General features: G+C 38.7%; 1 protein-coding gene across 1 annotated transcript; it reads left to right on the top strand.

Annotated features, from left to right (window-relative positions):
- Window positions 1-791: 791 nt before the first annotated feature.
- Window positions 792-18372, top strand: zc2hc1a (zinc finger, C2HC-type containing 1A). The gene is made up of 9 exons (XM_053488269.1): window positions 792-869; window positions 4352-4422; window positions 5121-5237; window positions 8937-9078; window positions 9170-9318; window positions 10413-10518; window positions 11683-11791; window positions 11880-11990; window positions 17366-18372. The coding sequence occupies exons 1-9, from the start codon at window positions 854-856 to the stop codon at window positions 17499-17501; spliced, it is 957 nt and encodes a 318-aa protein (XP_053344244.1). The 5' UTR covers window positions 792-853; the 3' UTR covers window positions 17502-18372.
- The last annotated feature ends 6815 nt before the right edge of the window (window positions 18373-25187 follow it).

Raw genomic sequence — 25187 nt, forward strand, 5'->3', positions numbered from 1 at the left:
ATATTATATGAATATAATAATAATAATAATAATAATAATAATAATAATAATAATATGTGCACTGTATTATTATAATATGATCATATATTATGTATATTATCATATATCATATAAGTGTATAGTAATACATTAAATATTAAAATATTTATACTTTTTTTCCTTCTCCTGAAATGTGTGCACACTTCTAAGTGTACAACAAACAACATGTCCAGGTATGCTGAAGCATTAACATTGCCCTTTACTGGTGTTGAGGGGCCTGATTGAGACACCTAAATTCAATAATTAATTTGGCCTAATACTTTTGCCCAAATAGTATATACAGTTTATATTATTATTATTATTATTATTATTATTATTATTATTATTATTATTATTATTAGCATATATAATCACAGTTTATTGATAGACATAAGTTTTTTTTTAGCTTATTTTTATGATGAATGATAATAATTGCACCTGACCTCCTGCATGAAGGTTATTGTAAGTCTACCCTTTAAAGCAGTCCAAATAAAATGCATATATTTTTTTATTTTATTTTCGCTTCTTGTTGTAAGTAACGCCTATACAGTTCAGTCAGCCAATGGTATGTCGAGTTTATGTATTGTTTTATGAATATTCATCAGTATTCCGAACCTCCTTCACTGATTTGATCTCTCACTTCCGTATCTCCTCCTACTATCACGCCCTCGCTCTGGGATTGACCAATCATATATCAGGATATTTCCTCGCACGCGGAACGCAATGGCATGGAATGACTAATCAGAAATGTGGATATTGGCACGCGGGGCGTGGTTTAGGCGAGGCTAGTGGCTGCGGGTTGCTACAGCAGCATCTCCTGCCCTGACTGAGAAAGATGGAGGAACTTGACGGTAAGTAGATTAAAAAAGAAAAGTATAAACTCCTAGTTATTACATGTAGATTGTTGTTAAGAGGATTAACTACTGTTGTGCGTACCGTGTTTGCTGTTTTGTTCGAGCTTGCTTTTGTTTGGCTAGGCAAGGGCTTGTCCAGTAAAAATTTAGGGGTCGTGTCCTATGTATGTTAAAGCTACCTACATACGTGCACTACAACAGGGGGCGGGATAATGGTGTCTACAGCCTTTGTAGTGGATTTTATGTTTTTATTTAGGTGCATTTGGAACACGGCCATCATGTATTCTGTGATCATTGAGGGGGATTGACGTCATTTACAGTCAGATGATTATAATTAAGGCAGCTGCTGATTTATAATTCTATAGAAATCTTTTTTTTTATTAGTAGCAACTGTTAAAACACAATTAAATTTGTATAGGGGACATTAAGTTACATCTCCCCAACTTATTTTTTGGCTATGCTTCCTAGCTATGGAATAAAACCCAGTTTATACTGGAGTGCAAAGGTTTGTACACCCCAGGACCACCAAATCAAGCCTGTCAAGATTTATTTAATATTTTATGCATTATTACATAATGACCAATTGATTATTGTGCATTCACACAATGTTTACTCTTTTGCATCCAGAAAACAGGGGTGTATAAACTCAAAGAGGTTTATTTATAAAGGTACATTTTGAAAAACAAGCTTGTGCTGGCCGAGTTTCTCGTTCCATCTGTTTTTATTTTACAACACTGCTGAGTTCATGATAAAAATATGTGATTATGTTGGAAAAGTGAAGTGCATCTTGGAGCACCGGGTGCAATCGGGCAATTAAAAGCCTTTCCTGATTCACTCTAGCAAGTAATAAATCCAATGAATTTGGCACATTCAAACCGTTGACCCGCATGATCCCTCTGAGCCGTTCTATAGTGTTTATAAACGTCTGGAAATCGAAACGAGACACACCCATCTTCATTCATGAGTAAAAGTAAAGTACAGCTTTAAGTTCCTGGATGTTCACGTCTCTAAGAATCTGTCCTGCCATCACAACACTTCACTTCTGATTAGGAAGACGAACAGCAGCATCTTAATAAGTTTATCTCAGTTGTTTCACCATTGGGAACATCCTGACCAACTCCATCACAAGGTGTCGTGGCAGAAAGGAAAGACATGCAAAGGGAAATCACTAAAACACAACATAGCATCGGTAGGCGTTAGGGATGCGAACCAGCAGTCATCTCCCGATATGATATTATTACGATACCTCAACGCGATTTTGTAACTATCATAATTTCATAAATATTCTGATTCGATATAAAATTTTCCCAGATTTTTATTACAATTTTAAACCTTAAAAAAGGTTTTAGCGCTAATAGAGTAGCTCGTTCCTTATAACATTAATTTTCACATTTATAAACCAAGCGCAGCATTTAAACATACAAACAAACTTCAAAGAGTTTATCATTTAACTTTAAATTAAAATAAACAAAAAAATAAATAAATTTTTACTGAGCAGTATCTCTGTCATCCGGCATAATTATTATTTTTAAACAAACTTAGCAAATAATTCACTCCCATGAGTGTGGGATAGTTCAGAGATCGCCACCTGTTGGATTATAAAAGTAGAGTCATGTTTTACCTTCTCAAACACCTCCAAAGTCTCAAAACTCAGACTAATTGGCTTATTGAGACAAAGTGGGTTTACGCGAATTCGTCACAGATTTTGGAGAAGAGGGCAGATCGGAGACTTTTAACATACATGATTTTTAACATCCATAAATATTCGGAAGGCAGATCAGCTGATCACCGGTCAAGGCCAATCAAACTGGAAACCAGACAATTCTGCTCACTGTCTGATCGACCGGTTCATCTTTATTATGCACTGTGTTCACAATTATTAGTGAGTATTTTGACCAACTCAGATTTTTATTTTCTGGCTGTATAAGGCTGTATAAACTGCTGAATCATTTTAGTATTTAAGGTGATGTGTATTTGTGTATTGAGGGAGGGTGTGTGTGTGTAATTATGTAATCCAGATTCTTTTTCTCAGGCAAAATTGTCCAAAAAAGAGACTGAAAAGTCAAAAATTTTAAAAGTCTTTCAGAGGCATGCAGCACTCTTGAAATTGCTAAGATGTTGGTGCGTGATTGCTGAACTACCAAATGTTTTGTTGCCAATAGTCAACAGGGTTGCAAGAAACATGATAAGAACAAAAGACGCAAATTAACCGCGCGACACAAATGTGAAGCTACCAGGAACCCTGCCAGTAGGTTTAGGAGTTGACATGCTCTTCAAGCAGGGGTGCAGGGAAAAGTCTGCGTCTTTCAAGAAGACCATGATATTTATTCAGAACAATGCTCCATTGACATGGCCCCCTTCCTCACCTCACCTCACCCGAACCCTATCAAGAACTTGTGGGCTCTTTTTAAACGGAGAATTTATGGTAAAAGTAGGAAAGCAGTACACCTCTGTGAGCAGTGTCTGTGAGGCTGTGGTTGCTGCTGCACAAAAAGTTGATCGTCAACAGATTAAGATAAAATGTTGCAGTTCCTCTATAATCCTTAAGGTGGTGCTCTCTAAACTATCCACATACTAGCAGGCAGCACAGCGTCCCGTGTGGTAGTAGTGAAGTTTGTTAAGAATTGTAACAAAATATAAAAAATAATAATATTATAATATAATAATATGATATCAGTTGGTCCCTGCTGATTCTCATCCTTAATCATCGAGGACTCTTCCTGTCCCCGTTCACACTGTCTCCAGTTTCTTCTCGAGTACCTGTACTGTGCTGTGGCATTAAGGCAGGGAAAAAAAATCAAGCTTGGAAAACAAGTCGAAATCTATTTTAAGTAGAAGTGCAGTTTGATCTGTATCTGGCTTGTGCAGCTGAAAGGAACAAAAGAGCTGGAAAGACTACGCCCACAAGCGACTTCAATAATAGTTGCTACGCAGAGACAAACAACAACAACAACAACAACAGTGATATGTTTGGAATTAATTACAGTGTGACTTGGCAGTCGTTAGTATGAACACAGAATCAGGTGTTTCGTTTTGTTGTTGTTTTTTACGAAAGAAGTCTGACGTCTGAAGTTCTCTCTTTTTTTTTTTTGCCCATTCATAAAAAAATAAACAAATAAATAAATAAAACGGGGTTGGGTTGTGAAAACTTTTGGCCTTGTGTGCAATATGACTCAGAGCTGAATATACAAAATAGCATGACACTAATGAAAATGAATTTATAGTGACTTGTATACTGCTGATCAGAGTTGGTTTATTCTTGAGAGGTGATTATGAGCGTTGTGATGAGCTCTCGGGTCTCAGATCTATACAGGAAATGTTCGGTGTAGAATGACGTCTCTGATCTTTTCTGATGTTTTAATGGAAGCAGTTGTGCTTTGAAGTTCAGCTTATGATTAAACATCTCATTAATGAAACAACTGCTGTTTTTCTTTCTCTCTCTCTCTCTCTCCCTCTCTCTCTCTCTGTCTCTCTGCCAGAATCCGTCCCTGTTGCCGAGGAGCTGCTGCCGTGCAAAGTGTGCGGGAGAAATTTTTTCCCAAAAGTCCTTGTGAGTATCCTACAGGGTGGAATCAGACCTGGAAGCTGAGTATCGCTGCATGTTTCGGCACGGACGGATCCGTCACGTAGCACAAACACTAAAGAGAAATCCCCGTTTCGAGGAAAACGTGCTGATCAAAAGCGTTTTTTATCCTCGGGGTTCATCTTTTTTATTGATCTGTTTTAATCGTAAGCAAGTTGCTTCAGGCAACACATGAAAGTGCAATGATAGGAATGTGCAGTGATAGAAAAATAATCAATGACTGAGCATTGAGCTGATGTAAAGTCATCAATGAGGTTGATTGTTTATCTGAAAATGCGCTAGACAAAGAGCTTTTTCTCTTTTATTGCGGTTTCATGTGATGTGATGTTTTCATTTAATACCGACATAATAGTGAGCATGAAACCTTTACGAAATCCTTAAAGGAACTTTCAAGCAGTCCCCCCTAAACCTGGACGGGTTCCTTCCAAGAACCGCCAAGAAACCTTTCATCCCGAGGGCATGGTGCTAAAATGTTTGCACCCTGTCGACTCCAGATCTTTAAAAGAACGCCTGAAACCCGCTTTAGTGTGCTCCTTTGTGTAGCCAGGATCTGCAGGAAAGCCAGGGGTTTACAGCGTGAACTTTCACTCGTTTATTCATTTTACAATACGCTTTTATTCATACTGTTGTCCCAACTAATCCGAGAATTCTCTCTTTCTCTTTAGAAAAAGCACATGCTCATCTGCCAAAAAGCTGCAGCGAAGAAAAGGAGGGTGTTCGACTCGAGCAGACAGAGAGCCGAGGGCACCGACATCTCGACTGTGAAACCCATGAAGCCAAAGGTGAGGACGAGAAAAAGGAAAAAAAAAAAACCCATAAAGCATTTTCAGTCCATGCTCGTTTTATTTTTTAGCAACTTTTTTTTTTAATAGTGTGTTTTACTTTACATGATGCAGACACTTTCCATTCACATTTCAAACGTGTAATGTAGTGAGTAAAAATATAATGAAAACGCTGAATGAATAATAATAATAATAATAATGACGATGATGATAATGTAGTAAAGGACCGTTCCTCATCGCAGCGCTTCAGCGAGATGAACAAAAAAAATAATAAACACGTTTCTGAAAGCATTGAGTGTACAACAGGTCATATGTCAAGGAACCATCAATCTGCTTTAACCTTTCCGTCCTCCTGGAAGAAACAAGAGCAAGAGACAGAATAGAGAGTAGGGAATTTATTTAAAACTGTATTTAAGTTTTGTGCAGAAATATGGCTTTAATGTCATTGTCCTTTAGACAGTCACACCGTCATAATCTCCTAATGGCAAAAGCATCACTGAGCCGGTGGATCTGACTGGACTGTCCGTGAAGACACAGGCTGATCCTCGACCCAAATTAAGGCCCTCACTGATGCTGACTGCAGCCCAATAACCATAAGATAGCATCTGTGAGAGAAGGGCTTAAAGAACAAAAAATGTCTTCAAAAGCCATGTCTCTTCCCACACCACAAACGTTCCAGTTTGGAATTTGCAAGGAAGCACCAAACATGGGACATTGAAAGATGGAAGAAAGTTTTATTTTCGGACGAGAACTAATTTAATCTGGATGGTCCTGATGGTTTGAGGTCCCCATGACAAAGAGATCCCACTGTAGATGTTCTTCTCAGCGGCACAGTGGAGGACGTTTCATCATGATCTGTGGTGCTTTTTCCTTCAATGGGAAAATGGAGCTTCAGGTTTTGGAGGGCTGTCAAACGGTGGCTGGCTTTGTGGACATCTTAGTCAGTCATCGTGTAGTCATGAATGAGTCTTTAAACATGAAAATGCAGTTTACACCACCCTCTGGATAAAGGACTTCTTCCAGGACAAGAAGATTGCATTTCTGGACCATCCTGCGTCTTCCCCTGATCTAAATCCCCTTGAGAATGTGGAGCACATTCCCAACAGCCTTTCTGGAAACAGTTGCATCAAGCATGCTGAAACGAGTGTTTGGATTTATCAACAAGAACGGTGGTGCTACGCACTACTGAGTCTTTATTTGACCCTTTTGGTTCTGTTGTGAGTATTTTTGGGCTATGGTCTTAAACTTTTGATCAGCTGATGAACAGCCTGTTTGCGTTTAAATGCAGTTTCCAATAATAATCTCTTTTTTTTTTGTTGTTGTTGTTTTTTTTTTCTCTCTTGATAATTTTACTTCTTTTGACATTTAAAAGCAGTTTTTACAACCTGGTTATAATCGGCCAGTGGGAAATGCTTGGAATGGTCCCCCAGTCTAAAGATTTTGTTAAGGAGTCTATAAATATATAGACCAAAATGGCTTTGAGACTAACGAGGGAGGATTAAATACAGGAGGAAATCATTTCTACGTGGAAAAGCATGCGTTCTGCTCCATTAAGTGCATTTTTTTGTGTCGAAATCCAAACTAAATCCAGGCCTAAGCAGAGCTCGCCTCGCACCAAAACCGCTTTCGTTTAGTTGTTTGGCGCATAGCTCAGAAACAAACAAACTCGACACAACTTGACATTTGTTTTGCCATAAGTTCTTTTTTTTTTCTCTCTCTGCATGTTTTCCTTTCAGCAATATTGGCATCCCTGCCAGGCATAACACACACCATAGTTTAAAGTCATTATTTGCTTTCCAGCTTCACACACAACTGTAGTCCCAGTTGAACTCTTACATGAGCAAGAGCTTTTTGCCAGTTTGAAAGAAAGATTTCCAGGAGTGTGCAAAACAGCAATTTCAAAAGCTCTTGGGAGTAAAAACATAACTACAGTAATAACACTGACATGAATGAGGCATTTTTAAATGCTCCAGAACGTTCCCCCAATCATCACTTATAAAAAAAAAAAAAAAAAAGTGCAAAATGATCACATTATACGAGAGTGAGGCAAAAATTATTTGTATACCGGTTATATTAAAACTTGAAGGTGAAAGTTTCCTAAAGAGAATCGTTACTGGTGACGAGACACGGATTCACCACTACAAGTCTGAGAGTAAACAGCAGAGTATGGAACAGAAAGATCCTCATTGTCTGACCGAGAAAAAGTTCACAAGTCAACCATTAGCTGGAAAATTTATCAACGCTTACTGTTTTCTGGGATTCTCAAGGACCAGAAGTATTGGAACATCATCAGGAAAAAGGTTCAACAATCAACAGTGCTTGTTACAGTGAGACGCTTAATGGAGAGCTGAAGACTAAACTTTGGATTAAAAGCAGAGGACCGTTATCCGAGGGCGTCGTGATCTCACATGACGATGCACGTCCGCACACTTCTGCCCACACTGAGGTGTTAATGTCTTCTCCCTATAGTCTGGATCTCGCTTCATTAGACTTCCACCTGTTTGCTCCCCTGAAAGCAGCCCTACGAGGATGGCAGCATTTTAATTCCAAACAGCTCGCACAAAACATTTGAGAAGGACTCGGTAGGGTGTCCACCTTCAGTATTTTCTGGAAGACCTAGGATACACAGATTTTGTCTCCTGCTCCAGCCTTCTAGGTCAACGACTTTTTTCGAAGACCGGAGCAGATGTTCTCCAATTCACTCACACACTGGCTCAGGTCTAATGAGGGTAAGCGCTGGCCATGGTCCTCTACTTGGGCTTGAATTTGCTCTAGTAACCTAAACAAGGGTTTAAATTCAGCCGCTAACGCTTCACCGTGTTTGTCTAACAGCGCAGAAATAGCCTCAACTGTTAGAGCGGTCGCAGAGTCATATTTTTTCCCGGTTTTAACACACCTGGTAGCCATCATAAATGAAAAATAGATAACCGGGGGTAGAGTACAAAGTTATTATATCCTGATGATTTAATTTAACATTTAGAGACGAATAAGGGAGTGAAGAAATTCGTAATTGTTGGAGCACCTATCTAACACGTCTACTCCATGTGGCTGCTAACCGGAAGTCCCAGCCCTACAAGGATGAAGACTCACTTCTGATGAAGAAGTGAAGACAGCAGTGCATCCGCAGACATTGTTGTGTCTGAACATCCTTATGCAGCACTGCTCGTTGCATGCGCTCATCAGTATATACATGTAAAGGCATATAAGACTTACCTTGTCTGACTTAAGAACAAATCTGACTTAAAAACATGCTCCTGGAACGGAACTCGTTCATACGACAGGGGTGACCTGTATTTCTGTTTTTTGTTAAAACGGATTTTAGTAAAAAAAAATAAATCAGTGTCACAAAAAGTGTCATTCAGGAAGAGGATTTGTTACTGGTATTAAAAGACTTTAAACGCCACCTAGCCCTAAGGAAAACATTCTGTCTGGATTGAGAACAGTAATTATTGTAGTGAGAGAGGAATCAGGGTTGTAATTTATGTTTAATTACAGTAGAAGGTTTAGAGGTGGTTTAATATCTAGGCAAGTAACCTGCGTACGAGGAATGCTCTTTCACAATAAATTATAATTTTTTTTTTTATTTCAGCAGTTTGTGTTTTCAGGGCATGTGTTCTCCTCAATGTTGACGTCATAAGTAATTCCCACAGGCCCTGTTTGAACCGGCCCTGTCCTTAAACGACATCTTTCTCTGAACAGCCTGAACCACCCAAGAAGGTGTCCAACTGGCGCCGAAAGCACGAGGAATTCATCGCCACCATCCGTGCTGCCAAGGGCCTGGACCAAGTGATGAAAGATGGCGGTCCTCTTCCCCCGCCCCCTCCTCCGTCCTATGATCCAGGTAGGAACTTTAGAGTTGCTGAATAACTGTGGAAGCTATCAAGTGGATTAGTAATGTTTTCACATGTGTGTTTGACTTTTCTTGTGTGTAGATTATATCCAGTGCCCGTATTGCCAGAGGCGGTTTAGCGAGAACGCAGCGGATCGGCACATCAAATTCTGTAAAGAGCAAGCGTCCCGCATTTCCAACAAAGGGAAGTTCTCAGGAAGTGAAAAAGCCAAGCCCGCAGCCAAGACGCAGGTGAGTGCATCATGATGGGAATCTGAGAATTACTTGCATGATGGGTTTTTAAATTAAGATTCTCAGCCTTCTTAAAAAGGAAAAAAAAAGAAAGAAATCACTAAAAACCCTTTAGTCGAAGAACATCCGTATTCGATGAACCCTGATTGCGCAAATCTTGACAGGACTTCAAAAAGTCCATTACTCAACATTTCAACTGATGTTAAAGAGCGATTCAGAGCTCCCTCCCTCGGGTCCTTCTAAGTGTGTAATTTGTGAGATTTATTGTGCAGCATGAAGTTAGGCTTGGAACGCCCTACACACGAACTTCCAAGAAGTCAATAGATTCCCATCGTTTTATGATGTAAATGTAAGCATTATTCCGAATACTCCTAGGTTTGTTCTTTTCAGCTTGTGAACACAAAAGTGACATACTTTGGTCATTCTGAGAGTGGGCCGTCCCAGAGACAAATAACTACTTGAAACTTGAAACAAAGTCCTTTTTCTGTCATTTACAGAATTGTAGATCAATTTAAAGAAAAGGGTCAAACTTTAACAGAGTCATGAGCCGGGCCTGGGCCTGCTGAAAGACGTCTTTGTGCTGTTTGAAGTTCTGTTCTGAACGACGTTCTTGTCTGTGCCCAGGCCAGCTGTTGCTCTTAAAGCCACTAAAGGAAATTCAACAAAGTAATTAATCATGCTTATTCATAAGTTAAACCTTAGATACTCAAAAATGTAAACCATTTAGGTTTAGAAATTTATTATAAACCATTTGGGTCTGGTTACTTTTTGAATGTTTTAAGGTGCATTAAGGTGCGTGAAATACATCATGATTAAATGTACATATGAAATATTTTTGTTTGTGAAAAAAAAAAAAAATGAAATGATTCACTAAAAAATATTTATTTCTATTTCTGCTTAGTCGAGGCTGCTAGACAACTCTAAACTACATAATAATAATAATAATTAAAATTAATATTTCTTTTCGTTAGATTTTTACCTGCATGTAATAGAAAAAGCTTTTTAATCCATACAACGCTTCTCAGACACATGCTGATTGTATTTGCTAAATAAATAAATACATAAATAATTGTTTTTAACAACTCTTTCTGCAGTACAAACCTGCCCCGGTGAAGAAGGCGAGTCCCGTACCGTCCACGTCTTCCGTGTCTTCCTCTCGCCTACCTCAGCGTCCAGCCTACGGTCAGGGTGGAGGAACCGGTATGGACCGAATCTCTGTAAACTCTCAAACGGTATTTCCTAAAAGTTTACTTGCAGCCCTGGTGTGTTTGAGAAATTGCCGCGTGAAGGCAGGCTGCAACATGCTACAGGCTTTCATTTCCAAATATCAGGAAAACAGCAGTATCGAATGTTTATAAAAGCAAATGAGGTGACCCCCCCCCCCATTTACCCCTCCCCCCAATAGTTGTCATGGCAACATCTGCACATTATCGTCACCAACAGAAGTTACTTTTTTTTTCTTTTTGTTGTTTTTTCACACTTCCCTGAAATTGTGTAACAGAATGTCTCCCTGCATGTTTGGCTACATGCTGTCGTTCACATCAGATAAAGGATAACAGTCGAAGTGACACTTTATTGGCTTAAAGCGAAAAAATTGATCGAACAGGACGTGTTCGAACAACATGGTCAGGTCTGTCATGTTGGAAACTAGTGTGTGCAAATAACCACAATGGTTACACAAGGCGCACTAGAAAAGTGTGGCTTCTTCTTAATTGCTGTGCATCACGTCTTTTTTTTTTTCTTGATAGACTATGACGAAAGTAAACTTTTCTGCTTGTAAATTTTACTACTGTAAACTTTTCTGTCCCCGCATGTGATTTTTCTTCTGTAAACCTTTTCTAAAAATGTATCTCTTTTTCTTTTTCTGGGAGTAAGCTTTTCTGCTTATCGACATGTGAACTTTATCCTGTAAACATTACAACTTTACTGGAAGTAGACATCTCTTTTTCTGCTTATAAACTTTACAGCTGTAAAACATTTAAGCATTTTCTGGATGTAAACATTTCTAATTTCCTGCATGTAAACTTTATATAGTTTAAACAGATTTAGTGTTGTGTTTTTGTTTTTGTTTTTTTCTACATGTGAACTTTGCTGCATATAAATCCTTATTGTAAACTTTTTAACTGTATGATGTTTCTACTTTTCTTCCTACTTTCTTGCATTTAAATGTTTCCAGTGTTTTACAGTGACACGTACAGCAGTGTAAGGTAATAAAAATAATCATAATTCTGATGATTATAATGATAATCATCATCATTATCATTATTTTTATTAATGATTACATTACCCTGATAAAAATGATTACAATGATTGTTTCACTTTCAAATTTGCCGGGTGAGAACAGAACTCCTATGTTTCCTTTAGGAATGTCTGGAACTAAAAGTCCTGTAGGCTCGGTGAAGAATGTGGCTGCGTCGGCTTCTTTCTCTCCTCCCCGACCTAACACTGGTGGAGTCACCAGTCCTCCCTCTGGGTAAGGCCTCCACACTCCACACCAGATGGGAAAACGCATTCAAAAGCTTACTATGTCCTTAAATTCCCCCCCTTTTTTTTGACCCCAGGGTTAACACCAAACCTAAAGGTGTGGTTGCTCCGAGTTCACTGAAGAGCACGACGTATGGAGGAGGGATGAGTAAGAAGAAGGCCTACACTACTAACAGCTTTAATTCACGGTAGCGTAAAACAATTAGAGTTTTTATACAATGAGAATTTCTTTAACTTTACAACATATACTTTAGGATTGAAAAAGAACAAAACTTAAGGAACGCTGCCTCCTTACACCAGCCTGTTGTTGATTATCTTTCTATAACAACCTTTTCCATTTAAGAAACCATAAACAGTAATTTAACTCAAAATTGCTAAGCATTGGTCGAAACCTTGGTTTCTCTCTTCCTAAACCGTTAATGGGAATTTGACCAAACTTTCATTGAACCTTTATTTAGGGATGCACCGAAATGAAAATTCTGGGCCGAAAACGAAACCGAAATTTTTGGATGCACTTGGCCGAAAACCGAAACCGAAAATGGCTTCATTAAAAAACATGTTTAAAATATTTTCTTTTTGTTTGTATTAAAAAAACTACAAATTAATTAAGCAATCAAACTTTTATTGATAATAAATAACAGTAATAAGGCTGTTTAACAGTAACAAAACTTGCTTCCAAGTGCTTCCAAACCGCCGACATACTCCGTGTTACAATATGTAAGTGCTGCTGTGCTGTGTCAAGTCTCATTTCGTCTGAAAAGTTGACGAAGGAAGCAGCAGTAGCACTAGTGCTGTAAATGCTCCTGCTGTTGAGCTAGAGGTGGTGGACAGTTCACCGTGTGAGTCAGAGCAGGGACCTTCAGGTGAAGTTAAAGATAAGCAAAACTAAACATGCAGGCAGCAGGCTATACTTTTTAAACAACATGTGCTTTTTATGATTTATAAGATCAATAGTAGGACTGTGATTTTGGGGACATACAACTGATGGCTGCACAATTATAAATACAGATTATTGAACACGCTTATTTCATATTGCAGAGCAACTACATGTGCAGAGTGAGAGAGAGAAGGATTCAGGAAAAGATTAAGGAGACAGTGAAAGCCTTTATATCTCTTTTGATTATTTTGCCTGTCCACAGTCTAAGGATTAAGATTTTTTTTTTAAGTATCACCCAATTCAAACGCCTACTAGTGTACTAGTAGTGCTAATTACTTACTGTTTACTCTTACTGGTCTGTTCTACATAATGCCATAATTGGAGTAAACATTGTTATCTGCTACTTACGCTGTTATAGGTTTTCTTAAGTTTATTTGTGTTTGTGTTTGTGATGCATTTGATATACTAGAGTTGAGCACTGAAAATACATAAAATGTAAATATTTCAACATGTGAATGTGTCTCTTATTATCTCTTTTAAAAAGCCAATTTTCTATTTGTCATTGGTTTGGTAGTATAAATGGTGTATTCCTAGTGAGTTGTTAAGGGCTATTTTTTAATTCATTTATATTGCACCTGTTACAATAATAGGGTTAGCCTACAAGTTTATCAGTTCAGTAGATTACATGAATAGGGTGGTGGTGACTGCAGCAGCAGAGGTGGCCTGGGAGTGGAGTCAAATTCCCGGCCTGAATTATTGTCCCAGTCCGCCACTGGGGAGAGGCGTGGCGACAATTTTGGCTTTTATTTTCGGCGCTTTCTTACGTTTCGGCCGAAACCGATAATGCTATTTCGGCCGAAATTTTCGGCGGCCGAAATTTCGGTGCATCCCTACCTTTATTAGCAAGTATAGATATGCGTTAGCAATTTCTTTTTTTTTTTTAATGTACTTTTTTTCTGAAAAAAAAAATAAAATAAAAAAATAAACAAATCTTATAGACCAGGGGTCGTGAACCCGGAGCCACTTGTGGCTTTTTCATCCCACTGCCGCGGCTTTGGAAAATAAATAACGAGTATTTAATTTTAATTTGTTATTTTTAAAATTTCATCCTAAATTTAGAAAATTATGATGATCTTGTAACATTAAAATAAAACACGTTCCATTTTTTGTCGCTCAAAATATGTGTCACAACCGCCGATGTGTGAAACCCGCTGGCATGCGACTTTTTGTAGTGATGGGAAATTTGGATCATTTTAGTGACTCGGTTCTGTAAATCTCGTTCATCAAAATAAACGAATCGTTTTCGAGTCATTTAGTTAAATTAGTTTTTTTGATCAGAAATAAAATAAAATTTTACATTTTCAGTAAACAGACCCCTTAATACGTCTACATATTTTGGCTATAAACCCAGTAATGAAAATATTACAATGCAGCTAAGGATATATTATGATGAACAGAAAGAGTCGCTCACTTCTCATATCTTCTGGTCTGAATCCTTTGTAATTTTGAATCTATTGCACCGCAAAGCGTTTATGGGAGTCGCGTGACAAAAGAACGATCGATTCGGACCAAAAGACTCGAGAGGTAACTACTTATTTCTGTTTTCCTGTACATAACCTATGGAAGTATTAAGAGGTTTTAAACAGACGAATCGTTCTTGAACAAGCCATCTCTAATTTATTGAGCTTTTTGAGCCCATAGAGGCAGATGGCATTTTTGGCATTTTGGTGGATAATTTAAGTTCAGCTTTTTATTTTTTAAATACATAGAGTTCTCAAGATGATATTGAGTATTTGACTTTAAAGCAACCTTCAACTCTGTGTCTTTTCAAAATGTTTATGTTGCGTGCAGAAATACAATTTCGAAGTTCATTGATTTCATGAATTCAACACACTATAGTTTTTTTAAATATATATATATATATATATGGCAAAAAATATAAGGAAAAAAAAAACCTCTACAGTGAAACCTCGGATTACGAGAATAACTCGTTCCGGAAACGGGCTCGTATTCTAAAACACTCGTAAACCAAATCTAATTTTCCCATAAGAAATAATGGAAACTACAGCCCGAAAAAGTAAATACATAAAAATTATTCATACAAAATGTAAAGTAAAAATAAAACAAATTAATCTGCAATATATCTTTAAAAAAAGTACAAATAAATCCCGACAGATAAGTGTTACACACACACACACACACAGAGCGCCAGACGCACACTGCTGACTGAAACTCTGCTCTGTCAAAGGTAAAATGAAACATGACAGGCTGATACAGAGAGGGAGAGATAAAATGGATCTTTACCCTCTAATGAGTAAGGGTAATTATAATGAGTAATTATACCAGTAAGAGACGAGCACCAAAACCCAGCAGGGGAGACGATTACCTACAATTCTGCAGCGCAAAAGAGAGAAAAACTGTTGGCTCAGTTGTGATCATGTGACACTCAGCGTCAAAACAAGAAGCGTGTGTGTGATACATGAGACTCTGTGCTCGTAAACCAAGACCATGTTCGTTTTTCAAGTAAAAAATTATTTAAAATCTTTTTACTTGAAAAACGTAAAGTTATTAGTTTAAAAATTATTAAAAATCTTGCGTAACACTCGTAAACCGTTACTCGTAATCCGAGGTTCCACTGTACATGCAATGTTATCTTCATTTTAGATGTCTAAAATGTGTTTACTTATCTATGGTAAACGACTCCAAATGGCTCTTTAACCCCTCGACCCCTGGCCTAAACCATGCATGGGAATTTGACCAAAGCTTCAGAGAGCCTTTAATAGGAGGCATTTTTACTGAAGTAGCACATTCCAAGAGCAGGTGACACACGTCTTCTTTAAAAGAGTTTATTTTTTCCACCTTAGTCTCTTTATTTAGATATAACAGGAAATATGCAATACACAAGAAAAAAAAAAAAGATTATTATTATTATTGAATTCTACAGGCAAAAGGTCAGTATTCAGTGTGACCTCCAGTCACCCTCCATTCTTCTTCTTCTTTTGACTGACATTTATTTCCAGATAACCTCATACTGCATCTAGGATATTCTAACTCGGACTCTGCAGATGCCAGTCCATGTCTCTTAGTGTTTATTTTATTTATTTATTTTTATATCTTGTCCGAATATAATTTCGCTGCATTAGCAGCGTGCTTGGGTTCGTTGTCATGCTGAAAAATAAAACCGTTCGCTGTTCCTCAGACGCTTTCCAGAAGGAACGGCACGACGAATTAAAACCTGTCTGTACTTATTGGAAGCTCTCATTCTTCCACCACTCTCCCACTTTTCTTCTCACAATAGATCTGAAAACTTCGTCTTATCTCTCCATTATAGGTTTTTTTTTTCTTTTTCATTCCAGTCTTTGTGAGCCTTTGCATATCCTGTTCCCCTTCCGTTTCAAACAGTTTCTTGGCTGCTGCACATCTACAAACACCATTTTTTTATCAAACTTCATCAGACTGTCAGAGGCACCCAGATAAAGCTGCCAGATCCTTAGTTGATAAGTACTGGCTTGAGGCTTTTTAGGACCTGTTTAGGTGTTTCAGAGATACGACTCAGAGAAACTTCTCATGAGCTGTCCTGGTGGTCCACTCCTAGTTTTGTCCTTGACATTCCCAGATTCTTCAGATTTTTTTTATAACAGCTGGAATCCCACATCTAGAGTATCCAGTTTGTTTGCTGACTTTCCATTTTAAGAGGGGCAACGCGGATGCGAAATTACGAGTTTATTCCTGTCGAATGCTGTAACCATTGCCAGTTTTCAGTTGAATGATTAAACTTGTACAAGATCTGCATGTAATGCTCAGCACAAAAACAACAAGGATTAAGACCTTAACCGGGATCCATTCATTCAGAATGAAAAAAGTAGCTCAATCTCGATCAATCACGAGAAGCTTTTTAAGAAGTTTGTCTTTAGTTAAACCTGAGGCAGTAAATCTGACTTCGTCTGGCCAGGAGCGTTCAAGACACTTAATACTCGTCACTTTAGCCTAGAGAAGCTGCTTATTAATATGGTGTATATATCGCCATGTTACGAGGGGCGTTCAAGTCAAACTGGGACTTGTGATGAGGTTTCTGGTAAATGACTGATTTGGGCTATTAAAGGATTTCCTGGGAGGCCAGCAGTTCAGACATGAAAGTCCGATCATGGCTCTGATGTGCTGAAAATACTTTCTACCTTGATGGTATTAATGTAGCAGGATATTTTATAGAGAAATAAAGAGGGTGTTTTTACACTCAGAACTGTGTGTAGTCCTGCTTGACTTGAACAACCCTTGTTTATAAAGTGTGTTCTGATGTCATTTATCATGCTATCAATATTATATCATCGTATTGGCCAGTCCTGGAGCGACATCATAACACTCAGTGCACATTTGCTTTTAAGGAAACATCAAAAGAAACAGAGTTTACTGAAATACACAAGAAATTAATAGCCCTCATGTTTATGTGCTTCAGATATAATTTCTGATTTATTCTGCATTAAAAATAAAAAAAGCACCGAAAACGTGTCAGCAGAAACGATCCATCCGCTTCACGTCCTGCCCCGAAAGGACAAAATTAGAAGATTGATCGTTTCGGCTCTCGAGACGCTCAGCCGTGAATGTCAATGGCGGTGTTAAAGTGCTGCCTTTGTTTTTTTTTATTGCCAGGCAAAGAGATGTTTTCCTGACTTTCTTTCTTTCTCTTAGGAACGAGGTGAAAAATGACAACGACGTAGACTATTCTGCGCAGGGGACCAAGTTCTGCCATGAATGTGGGACCAAGTACCCGGTAGACTGGGCCAAATTCTGTTGTGAATGTGGTGTAAAGAGGATGTGCATTTAAAGAGCGAAAGAGACAGAGCGTGTTTGCGAGAGAGAGAGAGAGATGTGTGTCTTTTAATGCTGAATTTCCCTTTTTTCTTTTCCAACCATCACACTCGTGCCCATGAACTGCAGTCCTTCAGTGTTTATTTATATGCTTTTTGCCTTGTTTTATTTCGCTTGTGTTTATTATCGAAGTGCAATATTATCAACTACTGAACCCTTCTTCTTTTTCTGTTAAATCAGAATTTCGCCCAGTGTAGAATCCATCTCACAAATTTAATTGTGTGTTTTCGAATATAATTCCCGACATCGCACCTTCATTTCAAAGCTGGAACGATCAGACAGAGGATTGTAAATTTTTTAATGTATTTTTTAATTTATGGGATTTCTTTTAGGAAATGAAGCAGTTCACGGTTGTCATTGTGTAATTTTTGGATTGTTTTGAAAAGTAAAAAAAAAAATTCTATTATTTCAACATTTCATGCATGCAGAATGTAAAGTCACCGGATAGGATTTAGAACCCCGTCGGCAGCTTAAACACGATTGGTCCGCAAACATATTCACGCTTCAAAACCTCAGCCTGGGGGAAAAAACCCAGATATTCAGACTTCACTCCATGATCACCCGACTGAAATCGTATGCAGAAAACAGCTGTAAGATCTTAGTAATCCCGTGTCATCCTGAGCTCCCTGAAGCCGAAGCACCATGTGTACAGTATGAGCCTCGCGCCACTGATTAACCCTTTTGTGCCGTTCTAGCCGAACTCTACGGCGGTGTAATGCTTATAAACGGTGTGTATCGTTTCTGTATGACGGAGTGGGTACGAGGCCCGCCGACAGTGTGGACGCTCACACCGGATTTGTCCCTGTATACGCAGAATAAACATTCATGAGACAAATGTGGACATTTTTTTTGTGATTTTTTTTTAATTTTTTTTTTTTATTTTTTTTACTGTCTGTCTTTACAGGAAAACATAAGTAGATATAGTTAAAAGGTTGAAGCTAAAAATAATCTGATGAGCTTTAATGTACTGTAATTAGTGGTATTATTATTTCAGGTTCACGCCCACATACATTAGCTCTCTAAAGTAAGTACACCCCGCACATTTCAGCAACCGCTTTATTATACAATCTCATGGGACAACTATAGAAATGAAAATTGGATGTATTGTAGAGTAGTCAGTGTACAGCTTGTACAGATTTACTGCTCTTTAACAGTAACCCAACATGCAGACTAAAATGAGATAAAACTGTGTCCAGAGTGTCAATATCTTTGTGGGAGCCCTATTTGTTATTTAGCACAGCCTTCATCCTCCTGGGCATGGATTCACCAGAGCTGCACATGTTGTTGGGATCCTCCTCCACTCCTCCATAATGATTTTATGGAGCTGCTGGATGTCAGACACTTAAGGACGCTTGAGGACGTCTCACAGGTGCTCAATAGGGTTCAGGGCTGGAGACCTACTCAACATGATGAACAGGACATGCATGGTTAAAGATGTACAGCTGTTATCAACTCAGGGTGAACTAACATTTGTTGCCAGATATTTTGACAATAATGGCTGAATGTTATGAGTTATTTTCAGAGGACAGGAAATCTACACTGTTACACAAGCTGCACATTAATGACTAAAATACATCCAAGTTTTATTTCTATAGTATTGTCCTTTCAGAAGATGAAATTGGAGGGGTGTGTTTAGTTTTGTAAATAAATGTACATGTCTGTGTGTCTCTCTGTACAGCAGAACTCTCTGTCTAACTTATTAATACAAAGAAATCCCATTCTGTAAGGTAGAGTATCTTACGCCTTGTTTACACTAAGTTGTCCTTCTTTGGTGCTCAGACAAATACACTCCCTGTTCGGTAATCGGAGAGTGAATCACAGATGAGAAATGGAAAAAGTAGATCAAAGGATAAAGATGAAGTTTTGTCTTAAAACCACTCCAGCGTGTTAAAATTCACTTATACCACTTCAGCGCTGTTATTTCAGCCAAAGTGAAAATATGAACTAATCCCAGTAAAAATATTCACTTTATCTTTTCTAATTAATATCTATTGGTGCAGGTGTTTGTTTACATTGAGACAATAGCGCATTAGTAGATTATTTTAAAGTAGATTATTAAATCCCACACGTAACTGTGTACAACCCTGTACATGGCTGTAACAAAATCTGGCTGGACAGACGGACGGACGGACAGATAGACAAATGTTTCTGAGACTGGTTTCTGGTCCTCCAATAGATCAAGGATGAGAGCGAGTTCTGACCAACGTACAGACAAAACCTTTCTTTTATTCATACAGATAATGATCAGACATTAAATAAAATTTGTTTAGAATTGTACCATTATCTAAAAAAATATAGATTAAATCCTGATGCTAACAAATTGTCGCTACAAATCGTTTCCTGGGTATCGTGATTGTCATCATGATGTCGGCTGGTCCCTGGTGGATCTCATCCCTAGTTCTTAGCTATCCAGAGAACATTCTATCACCTTGCTCTACCCGGGACCTCAGTGATTAAAAACATTTGAGACAATTTCTAATAGTAATGATTATGTCACAGGTTATTATGTACAGGAGTAATGCATTATGTAACTACTGTAGCCTAATCTCTTTCAGTGACACCAGGTTTTGCAAAAGCAGCTCTCAGATTTTCTTATTGTATTCATTTTTAGTGTCCTTGTATGGAAGTAAAGGTTAAAAAATATATAATAATAATAGCTTTTTACCAGTATTATACATCTGTGTAAATTTCAGTCACCTCTCCGACTAGCCAGTAACTTTTTAACAGTTTTACCTTGTTTGCATTTGCAAGCTGTGATGATGAAGGGGCGGGGTAAGTGGCCCATGGTGGGGTGTGTCTATAACAAGCATGACAAGTTTGTGAAAACTGTGAGCCTGCATTTTTGTTGTCACGGTGGCATGAAGTGTGCGCTATCCACCCTCTTTTGCATATGTGAGCTCAAAGACTCCAATGATTGACAGCCGAAGAAGAATGCGTGTGCCCCTCCCACATTCGTGCGATATCATCGGAATGAATTCCACCTTACGATCTCCTGATGACAGCGTGAATCCTTTTCAGTTTAGCTTTGTTTGTTTTTTTTGGTCACAGTCAAAGCAACCAATGTTGATTCAGATTTTAACATGCCAAGATGGAAGAAAGGGGACATTTTATATAAAAATATATTTATTCACAGAGAAGAAGCATAAGACTCGTGATAAAGACCGTAGACAGTGACGTGTCCGAACAAATTTGTTTTACCTACAAACTAAGCCGGGAGTGTTCTTGACTTTCACCGAAGTGCATCTCCGTGACTTGAAAAGTAAGCCGGAAATCCATCGCTTCGGTGGGTTAAAATCACAGAATGATGTCGAACCGTCAACCCGATTCGCAGCACCTGTAAACCATTTCAGCCTGCTGTGAGGTCCATAATGGGTCCCGCATTCGGCTGATTTTTTGCTCTCCGAGCAGCGGGCGTGCCGGTTCACTCGCTACTTCATTGTAAGTCCTTTCACACGCAAGGTGCAGTGCACAGCCTGGGAAGGAAGCCATGCTTTAAGAGTTTTTTAATATTATTTTTGATTAAAGTTTTGCAGAGTGTCTTTCACTCGGCGATCCTCGTGTCCCACGCTTCTTATTAAGCGGAGTTGTATTGTTCGTACGCTGTCTGTATCGTCATGAGCAAACGTTTCAGTCGGCAGAAGTTCTTCCTCTTCGTTTGGGTTTCCGTCTTGCTCGGATCCAGCTTGGTGTGAGATACATTGAAACAGAATACAAAAATGCGAATTAATTACATAATAATAATAATAATAAAAAGAAGACATAATAACAGATTAAAGTCATGTCAGTCATGCTATTTGTTAGTACCTGGTTTGACGTACAGAAACATCCCAGAGACGCATTAATGGCCCTTCTGAGGTTCAGGAGTTCAGTCCTCAATTTACTGTCTATGACCTTCGGCAAACGGTTGCAGACCACATCGGTGATCCTGTAGATCGGTGAATACTGCATAGAAAAGAGAATTGCAACATAGGGAGAGTGGTGCAGGGTTACAACAATGCGCTCGCTTAAAAATACACTGCCTGGACTAAATATTTTTAAACCTGAGCGACTGAAGATCATAACCCAGATCGTAACACTGTCTCCAGAGGCTTGGACAGTGGACACTGTGCATGATGGGAGCATCGCTTCAGCGATTCCCTTCTTACCCTGGCACGCCCATCACTCTGGAATAGGGTCAGTCTGGACTCATCAGGTCACATGACCTTTTTCTATCGCTCCAAAGTCCATTTTTTTCCTAACGAGTCTCACTAACAAGTGGTTTAAGGACACACAGCTGTTTTAGTCCCAATCATGTAAGTTCTTGTCATATTGTATGTGAGAACGCTCTTACTTTCACTTGCTCAGCATTTAAGTGAACTCCTTTGATGATTCAATTTCTTCCAAAGCTGAAGGTTCAGCAAAGCCCTTACAGGTTTTAATTATGCGTTACAGTGTTCTTTAACACATAATTAATTATCAGTCATTTCAAATTTCCTTTATTCTTTTCAGTCCTTGATGCAGACCAATAGTCTGGCCCTTGTTAGGTGGTGACAACTTTAGATTGATTTTGTTTTGCAAAAACAGATTTTTAGAAATTCATATGAGAATGAATGAGAGATGTCCAAATCAAAATTTCTGAGCCTCTGAGCCACTTTCTGACACTAGGGGGCAGCAGGAATCATTTTTATTCTTTAAAAAAACAATACAATAAGTGCTTGGGCTTTTCCAGGTCACTTAAAATAAACTTAGTGAATATTATAAGGTCCCGCAAGTGTCAGCCATTCTTTTAATGATGCCAGGGGGAAAACCAATTCTCTTATATAAGAATCAAGCAACGTCATACGCTTAGCTTTCTGGGTTTTATGAATCATTTCAGCCTTTCAGAATTTCCAGTGTAATTCATTAGGAATGATGCTAACCATATGAGTTTTTTATTGGGTTGTTTCCTTCTTGAAAGTTTCCAGATGAGTGATTTTTATTTTTTTTTACTTTAGGACAGACTACGCTGAGAACTCAAACAGGTGTCATGTGGGATCCTGTACAGTAATGTGATATATGATATACGATCATGTGAAAATAAAATAAGCGTGGTGAGAGACGCATTTCTAAACTGACTGGAGTTCATGTTGTATTTTTTTTTCGTCAGGATCGTTTCTTTAGGCGGTAGGTTAGAGGTTTCACTTTGCAGCTATTGTGAAGTTCCTCGAGTGTCATGTGCATCATAGATAAAGTAAACCACGTGACACTTACATGCTGCAACACAAGTTTTCTTTCGCAGGACTCCACCTCTGTCTGAATACTCAAGTTCTGTAAGAAGAAAAGAGCACTCTTAGTTTTGAAAGCATGCTGTAATAAAGGAAAGGATTTCGTCTCTCTCAAGCATCACTTACGATGTGCTCCAGCTGGTGGTGAATGATATACTCATAATCCCGAGAGATTTCCTCTTTAGTCTTGGTGCTTACGCAGGAGAGGACGAGAGGTAGAAGGAGAAACACCGAAACAGAAGTGCCAAGAAGATGCTAGAAATGAAATAAAAATATTCAAAATCAGTCAAGATCTAATTCATCTTTCAGTACTGAGCTGCACGCTGCACCATCAGTGTTTTGTTGACGTCTAGCGGTGCACAAAGTGGACGCAAATCTATTTAAAGAAGCTCATTAAAAAAACATATTCGAAAGACTTTTTGTATATTATACAAAAATAAATACTTGTATTATTACAGTTTACCCGTAAAGGAGAAAACCATGTACACTAGGCTGTGATAAGAAGTGGTGCAGGTTAGTAACCTTTTTCCTGTAAGATTGAACACACATGCTTTCCAATCCTGGTTTAAAAAAAACCCTGTTGTAACACACACACCAGCCTTAGGAACTTTAACAAGATCTGTCAGTTAGGCTTATGCCCCGGGATCAAAGGAAAAAAAAAACGCTGACATGTGCACAACAGAGGGTTCTCCACAGCCAGTATCGGGAACGTCTTGGGAAATAAAGGCATCGAACTGTACTTATTCCTCATCGCTCTATGATTACCATCCTTAACATTTAACATATAATTTAAAGCACCGGACTGGACCGTTAAGAGTTAATTTAATGTAAAATAAAAAATGAAAAAAAAAACAAGTGAAATGCACTCATACTTTTCTTTTAATATTCGGTCCGTCTTTTTTCATTCTGCATTCATCTTTATTTCGGGTATATAGATATAAATGAATGGAACAAATGAGCTCGGACTCCTTTAAATGTCACTTCTCATGATGTCAATTTGAAATGAACCGCACCACGTCCTGGTACAGCCGCCCTGAAAAGGGAAAGCAGCTGCAAATTACCTTTTGTTTGATGTTCACGATGTAAATGAACACAAAACGAAACTGTTCTCTTTCTGAACTGGACGCTCTCACATGATGACAAAACAAACACATGCATTGTGCCTCAATCTAGAGCTTAATAAGTAATTGGTACAGAGAAAGAAGACATGCATACGTGACTTCATGTTTCAACAATAATGCACAGGAACTACAGTATTAACCCTCTCACTCATTCTCTACAGCGCTTATCCTGTTCAGGGTCGCGGGAAGCTTGGAGCACAAGGTGAGGTACACACACACACTCACACACACTCACACATTTACAATTTGGAAACAGCAATTAGCTTTCCCGGCGTGTCTTTGGACTGCGGGAGGAAACCGGAGTACCCGGAGGAAACCCACCAAGCGCAGGGAGAACGTACAAACTTCACACAAACACCGAGCCGAGGCGGGAATCGAACCCTCGACCCAGTACGACTTAATTTAAAGTTCATACTGTATGCTCTGTTCCCACTGAGTCACTCAACCAAGTACCAAGTCAGAACCAAAAGTAAAAGGGGTGTGGTCAGGCCTGATCCAGCTCGTGCGCAAACTCGAGGCAAAAATCCAGGATGGAACTCGCTGCGTTTCAGGCTGGTGAAAAGTGCCAAAAAATGTTGCCATGGGTTCGGTTTTTAGGAGGAGTTGGAACAAATCCAGCTCCACCCACCAAACTACTGGTTCGGCATCTCCATCAACACCACCTGAGTAGGAAAAACTCATAAAACGAATAATAAAGTGAACCGTACTCAAAGTAGCTCTAGAGATAACCTCAGTATGGTTGACTTTGTCACGTGTTTGATTTGTGGTCAGAACTTGATGCTTGCGGTTTATTGCATGTTAAACACACTGTAGTTTGGTTGCCCATGACAAAGTAAATATTGCTGGGAATCAGGTGATAAACTGATCGAGATGCGCTGATACAGTCCGAATCATGCTTTCGAGGAATAAAGCAGCACTGACTGATAATACAGTGAACAACTTATAGTTCCTTTTTTAAATGGACCTGCTGTAACGGAAGACGTGGCTGCATTTACTACTTAATTATGTTCGAGTGACGAGGTGGCCTTTGGCATGAAGCAGGAGCTGGTTTGTTTATTCTCTAACAAAAAATTCCCTCTCCTGCTGATTTCAGTTTCCACACTTCTGAATGATCACTCACGCACTCATGGTCAATACCGCTTTCTCCTGTGCACAGCAGGGTCACAGGGGATCTGAAGTTTTCCATAAATTATTGAATCTATATGCTGCACCAGACCATGAATTAATAAATTGAGGAATTTAGAAGCTGTCTCAGACATCGGATCAACAAATGATGGA

This window comes from Clarias gariepinus, chromosome 26 (assembly GCF_024256425.1).
Source record: "Clarias gariepinus isolate MV-2021 ecotype Netherlands chromosome 26, CGAR_prim_01v2, whole genome shotgun sequence".
Classification (NCBI taxonomy): domain Eukaryota; kingdom Metazoa; phylum Chordata; class Actinopteri; order Siluriformes; family Clariidae; genus Clarias; species Clarias gariepinus.